Source organism: Haliaeetus leucocephalus, unplaced genomic scaffold (genome assembly GCF_000737465.1).
Source record: "Haliaeetus leucocephalus isolate CR32 unplaced genomic scaffold, Haliaeetus_leucocephalus-4.0 Scaffold175, whole genome shotgun sequence".
In the NCBI taxonomy this organism is placed as follows: domain Eukaryota; kingdom Metazoa; phylum Chordata; class Aves; order Accipitriformes; family Accipitridae; genus Haliaeetus; species Haliaeetus leucocephalus.
Window position 1 is genome coordinate 530186 of NW_010972611.1, and position 7502 is coordinate 537687.

General features: G+C 52.6%; 2 protein-coding genes across 8 annotated transcripts in view; one reads left to right on the top strand and one right to left on the bottom strand.

The window, feature by feature from the left end:
- Positions 1-1106: 1106 nt before the first annotated feature.
- Positions 1107-7012, bottom strand: SSR2 (signal sequence receptor, beta (translocon-associated protein beta)). Of its 7 annotated transcripts, none has more exons than XM_010564075.1 (8): positions 6885-7012; positions 5101-5349; positions 4469-4699; positions 3178-3332; positions 2514-2612; positions 2006-2114; positions 1751-1828; positions 1107-1427 (listed from the first exon to the last, which is right to left on the bottom strand). In XM_010564075.1, exons 2-8 carry the CDS (start codon positions 5110-5112, stop codon positions 1317-1319), a joined length of 795 nt encoding a protein of 264 aa, XP_010562377.1. In that variant the 5' UTR covers positions 5113-5349; positions 6885-7012; the 3' UTR covers positions 1107-1316. The 7 variants fall into 7 exon arrangements, with proteins under 7 accessions (XP_010562377.1, XP_010562375.1, XP_010562376.1 ...); XM_010564073.1 differs by lacking the exon at positions 6885-7012 and adding an exon at positions 6306-6860; XM_010564074.1 differs by lacking the exon at positions 6885-7012 and adding an exon at positions 5460-5476.
- A 216-nt stretch (positions 7013-7228) lies between these two features.
- CCT3 (chaperonin containing TCP1, subunit 3 (gamma)) overlaps positions 7229-7502 on the top strand; it is an 8441-nt gene continuing 8167 nt past the window's right edge. The window contains exon 1 of the mRNA XM_010564080.1: positions 7229-7352. Within this exon, the coding sequence (XP_010562382.1) occupies positions 7322-7352 (31 nt within the window). The 5' untranslated portion in view covers positions 7229-7321. The remainder of the gene's footprint in view (positions 7353-7502) is intronic.

Below are 7502 nucleotides of genomic sequence, written 5' to 3' on the forward strand. Positions count from 1 at the left end.
TTCTCATTACCCTACTCTGGTTTGATTGGCAATAAATTAAGTTAATTTTCCCTAAGTCGAGCCTGTTTTGCCCGTGACAGGAATTGATTGAATGATCTCTCCCCGTTCTTATCTTGATCCATGAGCCTTTTGTTATATTTTCTCTCCCCCGTCCAGCTGAGGTGGGGGGAGTGATAGAGAGGCTTTGGTGGGCACCTGGCCTCCAGCAACTGGCCACACCAAGCCACACAGTGCCCCAGGAGCACAGCCACATATGAACAGCCACTGCCTCCCTGCCCAAAGCCCAGGGCAGAAACCAACCACCTCTCACCACTTGCAGGCCCCCACTGTGCCACCACCTCTCCCGTAGGAAAAGCACAAATGAATGCTCAACATGCAGCCACATTTACTTACAGCTGTGAAGAGAAATCTTACACTAGGGCTTGGAGTTGTCAGAAAAGCTGGTGCAAGGGACCAGGCCTTCTGGGCCCTTCTTTCCCTCTTCCATTTATTTTATCAATAGTGATTTATTTTACTGACTGTATGTCCATTAGCTGCTTCTGAAGGCAGCCAGGTGCCTCCAGGACTTCTTGGTAAAAGAAAGGCAGGCTTCTTTCATGGTGTTCATTTTATTACAAAATCCTCAGTACCTCAACCCTTAACAGAGCAACCAGAAAGAACAAAACCACAGCAATTAACTGCTCAGCAAAATGCAATGGGGCTTCCTAGAGAACAAGCATCTACAGGGACCTCCCGTGCCCCACTTAGCAAAGCAGCAGTTCTAAGAAGCATCTCTCAAAAGGAGACACGTTTTTGTCACTAGGTAGAGCTGCTTCCCACAAATGTTTCAGCAAGGCAGGCAGCACTCGGAGGAGAGGGCCCTGAGATTTAATACATTTGAGAAGACTGCAGCAGGCAAAGACCCATTTGGCTCAACAGAGCCCCAAAGGCAGCACCGATGTCAGAAACACTGCAGGGCTGCACCCCCCGCAAACTCCTCTGGATGTTAACACATTCGTATCATCACAGACGTGCTGGCACTATGTCTGCAATGGAGTGATGGGTCTCTGCTCCAAATATGCAGACAAGGGAGTCGGGGATTTTTTTCGGTGGGGTTTTTTTTTTTGTTTTGTTTGCTTATTTCTTTTTAAAAATGTGGAAGACAACACATCACTGCCATTGAAGCACTTGATTCCCTCTTGCCAACAGGGCTGAAGCACAGCCCAGGCAGCGCTTTGCAGGGGGGACTGTTGCTGATCCCAACACACCTGCAGTTCTGGGTGCGTTAATGTTTGTTCTTTCCTGAGCTCTGAGGTGCTGGTGGCATTTGACTTTGCTCAGTTCTTTTTGGTTTTGGGGGTGTCATACTTTCTCTTGCTTGAGTACCACAGCAGCAGTGGGATCCCAATGGAGGGCAGGGTCATCACACCAAAAGCTGCCCAGTCCAGCTAGAAGGAGAAATTGTTAGAAAAAAGTCAAAACAAGTCATGTACAGATGAGTCTTACAGCCATCAGGTCTTCTACTCTCAAAGCTTCTGGCTCAAATCCCACAGTGCCAGCTCCTTCACAGGGGTAGCTGGGATAAAACTCTTTGCTTTTTCTGTGATACTCTTCTGGACAACTGATACGGATTCATTGCAATCCATGTTGCAACACCACTTCTAGGTGACTGTAGTGCAAACCAAACACACCACAAACTGGCAAAAAGCCGCTGTGCTGGGTTGCACAGTTGCTGCAGTGCAATTTCAATTACCAGTTGAAAGGTACTTACAAAGTGAGGGGAGAACCTCCTGTCAAACTCACGCTGAGCCAAGATTCCTCCCTGCCCAGGAGCACTAGTGAAACCAACCTGAAAAAGGTAGGGGGGAAAAGATAGCATTTGCTACCTTTCTTTCTTGCAACAGAGTCTGTGCAGTATAAGAGTGCAGGGACATGCATCATCCCCTAACAAGCAGCTCAAACAGCACAGTCAGGTGCATCATCTGCTGTCCAATTTGGGAAAGGATCCTATAAACAGTCAACTCACCACAACCTGTCCACCCTCCTGTGCCAGGTACGTGATGGTAGCAGAGGTGAAGTTGAAGTAACCAGCTTTGAGAGGCCGCAGAACCACAGTGTGGGACACATTACTTGCTCTGAGAGCCATAAATTAAGGAAAATAGTTGCAATTCAGAGGAAGAAAAGTGAGGAGATAGGTAAGGAGCCTCGAATGAGGTGGAAAAGTCACTCCTGCTGACAGATCTGAGTCCTCTGTGGTTACAGACATCCAGACCCATCCAAGGCTGATCCAGCTGCTCCTCCTTCCCAGCAGATGAATTGCACATGGACCTGGCCCTGTTTGCAAGGAACTTTTTTTTTTTTTTTTTTTTTTTTTTTTTAAACAAAGCACCTTCAAGGAGACCAGAGGTTTGCATTCAGTACCCTGCCCAGGGTCTGGCATGCTGGAATTTCAGTGACAGCTGAAGACAGGAGAGCTACAGGATGCTTGGGGTAAGAAGGAGTGTTGGGAGAAATTTCAAAACATGAAAAGATACGGAGCGATCCTGTCCCACTTGACATTGAGCATCCCAGAGACGATGCCAAAATCTTCTGGGGGGAAAGAATCATCTGACAGCTCCACATCTAAAGCAGCACTAAAGGCAACAAAGAAAGGGACGAGAAGAGAATCTTAGACTTGTCACTCTACTCACGGGGGACTGCACCAAAGAGGGATGACAGTTCCATACTGGCAATTCAGCAGCTGGAAGAACTGGTATTTGAAACATAGTCACCAATAGAAGATGGGGAGGAGAGTCAAGGTGTATTGCAGGGAGACCACAGAAAGAGGAAGGCAAAGCTGAGAGAAACTGCAAAAAAGACAGGAAACCAGACATGAAAAAGACCTCAAGAAGCCAAGAAAGGGAGGCTGCATGCATGGGGAGCAGAGTGTCACAAGACACAAAAGTAACTACACCATGTTGGACCAACAGCTACAGCAGCCACGAGGTGAAATCAGGAAACAATGAAAGCAGGGACAATGGAACAGGAAGAAAAAGGCAAATCGCAGGGTCAAACCTTCAAGCACTGCTGGTAAGCTCAGAGTTAGGGGGAGCAAAGGTAAGAGCACATCATGGAGCCTAGAAATAAGTCTCATACCCTGTAGACGCACACACATAACATTTGCTCCTGGTCAGTATCAGAAGCCTGGACAAGACTCACCTGGAGCCAACATTGTAGATGTTGTACTGCAAAGTCAAGTCCTTACCCTCCACTGCATATCTGTTTAACAGAGATTTGGAGGCCAGGAGCCTAGCACCTTCCTCACAGTGGGCCACATAAAACAGGGCAAACACAGCAAGAACCAGGAGCTTCATCTAGAAGCAAAAGAAAATGGAATGTAATTGATAATTTAATTACAAAAAGAACACAAACAGGACAACTAAACAAGACAATTCAGGCATTCATGTGTAGTAAGACATGAACACCTGTATACTTCACAGCAATACTGATAAAGGATTATCACAAGCTGGCAGAAAATTACCATGGTTCCACGCAAGTCTGCAACTGCCCCTGAAATACCTCTACACTCTCCTACAAGGATGTAGGAAGTGGCACAGCAATGTCCCAGATCAGCAGGCATGGAAGACAACGGTTTTCTCCCTTTTCAAAACCCCAACAAGTATCACTCCCCTTTATCACAACTCAGTAATTGACAAGGTCTCAGACCACAAAGCTTCTTCTAGTAACTTTCAGAACAAAAGCTTTGGCAATTAACAGTTTCACCAGTTTCAGCAATTACCAGTTAATTGCTGTACAACAGAGTTAGCTCTTCTTCCCATCAAATCCTCTGTTCTTATCAGAAAGTAGTAGCTCCTCATTTCAAACATTTGTTATTCTTTCCTATTTCCAGCCACTGAGGTACCACCAACTCCCTCCAGCGACCTTTTGGTCCCCAGAAGTCCCTGCTTCAGGCCACGTGTCCCAGTTCCCCTGAGCCTAGCACCTATGGAGCTGCCCTGCTGAGCGGACAAGGAAACACCGTCATTATACATGCAACCCATTAGGAAACTTGTTAGTGCTTTTAAATGCAAAAACTGCTCATATGCCAGAGCCTCCACTCTCTATGCCCCAGGACCTTTCCTTCTCCTCAATACTCCCTTGCCACAGTCTTTACTCCAGCATTTCCACTCTAGGCTGCTCCTACACACCCACACAGCCCAGAGACCCAAAGGTAAGCTCAGAGATACTGCTCCATGCCAAAGAACCGCCCAGTTTCACCGACCGCTGCCTGCAGGAGACCCAGACACCAACACGACAGCAGAAGACCCTGGCTGGTCCCTCACATCCCCTCAAACCCACGCCCAAGCCACCCTCACAGACCCTTCCCAGGACCCCCCGCCTCCAGAAATCAGGAGACACTCCACCAAGCTCCTCCCTCCACAGATTCCTCCCCGACCCCCAGTCCCTCCCCACGAAGCCCCCCGCCCTACAACTAGCACCGGTCCCTCACCGTCCCTGCCCCGCGGAAGGCCGTGTCAGCGCAGAGGCAGCGGAAACACGGCAGACCGGAAAATGGCGCCTCGGCGGCGGCCCGCGGCAGCCTGGGAAATGTAGTCTTAGCCCGCCCGCCAGTGGGGGGGGCGACGACTCCGCGCCTGCGCAGAGCCCGTCTCTCCGGCCGCTGCCCGGCCTCGTGTCGCTCTGGGGCTTCCCTCCGGGGGAAGAGGGTTGAAGCACTTGTCTGCAGAACACCAGCTTTTAGTCCAAAAATACCGCTTCCAAACCCTCCGGGGGAGAACAGAGCGCTGCCCCCCGCCCCCTGCCCTACCCCAGACCCCGCAGTGGAGCCGCCCCGCACAGGGCAGGTCCTGGAGCCTCAGGCATGGCTCGCTGGGGTTTTGATACGCAGCAGGACAGGCTTGCACCTGGGAGGTGCAGGCTGAAGGAATGCACCTTGGCAGGACTCGGCTTCCCCTTAGGGGGAAGGGGACAAGCAGCCTGAACCTGTGATTTGGGTTTGCTGGAGGCCCATTGCTGAAGTTACTGCTTTGGGAGTGAAGACAACAAAGCTGCCAAGCAAGGATGTAACATAGGAAGCCAGAAGGCAGCCATACCTCCCCTCTTCCTTTGGCTACCGCTTACGTTTCTCTCCATCTGTTCTTGAGGTCGGTGTGATTCTCCTCTTGTCGCCTTCTTCAAGAGCTCTGGGAACAAGGGGAAAAAGAGGCGCCCTCCCCACTTTGTCTTCAGTTAGTGACAAGCATGTAGAGCAGAAGCCCAATGACCACCATGGCTCGGAAAAGTACTTCAACAAGCAGCAGCAGCACACCTAAGAGGAGGAGGGCCAGCAGCTCCACCCAGCTCACCAGTCCTGCCAACTGCATAGAGGCTCTGTAAAGCGATGAGGGAGAAGAGGAGGATAGAAGGGAGGAGGATCAGTGTTAAATTCCTCAAACGTCAGGTGGGACGCCTCTCCTAGTGCACAGACCCCAGAACTATACCTTCATGTATCGGGGACGCTCTGCTTAACTAACCCCACACCAGAGATGCTCCACCCTTCTGTTTCCGACAGATTAGGAAATGTCCTGACCTCCCTGTTGCAAAACCAGTAACAAAAGAGAAAGCCACAGGGCCCGATTTTCAGTGCTGGAGGAAGCCTTGAGAGGTCACCTGTTCCATGTTTCTCAGGCAGTTGCCTGCAGAACTCTGGTGGGAGAAGGACCACAAATCCACACCTCTGTACACATATTCCTCCTCACACACACAGATCATAGAATTGTAGAATGGTTTGGGTTGGAAGGGACCTTAAACATCATCTAGTTCCAACCCCCCTGCCATGGGCAGGGACACCTTCCATTAGACCAGGCTGCTGAGAGACTCATCTGACCTGGTCTGAAACGCTTCCAGAGATGGGGCATCCACACAGCACATGAATCCACCTCTCCAGGGTCCCAGCCGCTGGCTCCATGTACCACCTCGTACTCTTTCTTTTATCAAAGTTCCCTGCTCCCAATCTTTGCCAATAGCTCTCCATACACCCACTTTCTTCTTTCCCTGCTGACCCACGCAGAGCTTATCCAAGCTGCGGACTACGGAAAGCATCACAGAGCTTAAATTGATGTACACTGAGGCAGTGTAACCACAGGCTGGGCTTCTCTCCCCCACACCTCGGCAGGGTTTGCTGCAGTGCCAGGATAGACTAGGACTCCATCACACGAACGCTGAGAAAATACCTGTCCTTGGCCTAAGAAGCTTAGGGCTTTTTACAAAGGAGAGGGTTGAATTTCTCTGCAAAGCACCATACTCAAGTAGCAGTTGGTTATCAGAGGTTAATGCATCCAACCTACTTCTATGTGTTTTTCTTCCTGGCTAACAGTTGGGGGGGTCTATGTGAGCTGGAAGAGAGCAAGTAATTATGAGGGAAGTAGACAAAGCCTTGTTATTGAGCAGAACAAGGGGGAAAAAAATCAGACAAGCTGAAAACTTTTCTAGGCGCACTGGCTGTGAAAGGGCAAACGGAACTGGTTTTGCACCCTCTTTCCCTGTAATTAACACTGAACAATTGGAGGGGCCTGACGAAGTGCACCGTGACAGAAATGGCTGCTGTGGGGATGCCTCAGCTGGAGGCCGAGGACTCTAAGGCGAAAACGAAAGCCTCCGGGGCACTGGGAGGGTCTCAGGTCCCACCAGGCAGCTCCGCTTCTGCCTCTGAGACGCCGAAGGGGCCGCGGTGGGGCAGAGCAGCGGCTGGGGAAGGCGATGGGGGTCGGCCGCGGCCTCAGGAACTGCCCCTCCCAGCATGCCCCGCGGCAGGCGGTGGCGGCGCGGGATGGGCGAGACCACGGCGCTGACAGGAAGGGGGGTGGGCTTTGAGGACTTCCCTTCCACAGACGGATCTCGGAGACGCGATCCGCCCCCCAGCTCACCGGTGGAGCCGCCGCATCCCGGCTACGGCGCCTTCCAGATGCAAAGGGGAGCGCGGCACGAGAGTGTCCCCCATGCGACCGCCTAACGTTTGCTCCTCCGACCCCTTTGGGTACGTGCAGTGATTCCCCCCGGCATCGTCCATTCGCGCGGCGCCGGCAGCCGGCACATGCGCAGTCCCACGCGGCCCCGCCCAACGCGCCGCGGCCCCATGCGCTGGGGCCTCGCTTCTCAACCGAACCTGCTGTGAGCGCCAGGGAGGCGGAGGACGAGGAGGAGCACCGCCTCCTTATTGGACGGCGGGTCGGCGGCGCGGTGCGGGATTGGTCATTGCGGGGCGGGAGGCGGGGCAGGGTGAAGCGGCAGTTCTCGGAGTGTGCGCCTCGCCTTCGCTGTCTCCAGAAGGTTCCGCGCCGGGCGCCGCGCTTGAGCCGCCGCAATGATGGGCCCGCGCCCTGTCCTCGTGCTCAGTGAGTGTTGCCGCCGGCGCCCCCGGGGGGCTCCCGGAGGTGGGGGGGTAGTGGAGGACAGAGGAGGGGGTCCCCCTTTGCTTGTCATCTTCCTCGCCGCCATGTTGGTTCCCCCTCGCGGCCGGGCGCTGCCTCCCAGACCCCCGGTCC

Bases quoted from the DNA above. Each gene is read 5' to 3' on its own strand.
- SSR2 (XM_010564075.1), bottom strand. The intron at 3,333-4,468 runs GTGAGGGACCGG...TTTTGCTTCTAG, and splicing joins CCTTCCGCGGGGCAGGGACG to ATGAAGCTCCTGGTTCTTGC. The intron at 2,613-3,177 runs GTGAGTCTTGTC...TGTTGCCTTTAG, and splicing joins ATCTACAATGTTGGCTCCAG to TGCTGCTTTAGATGTGGAGC.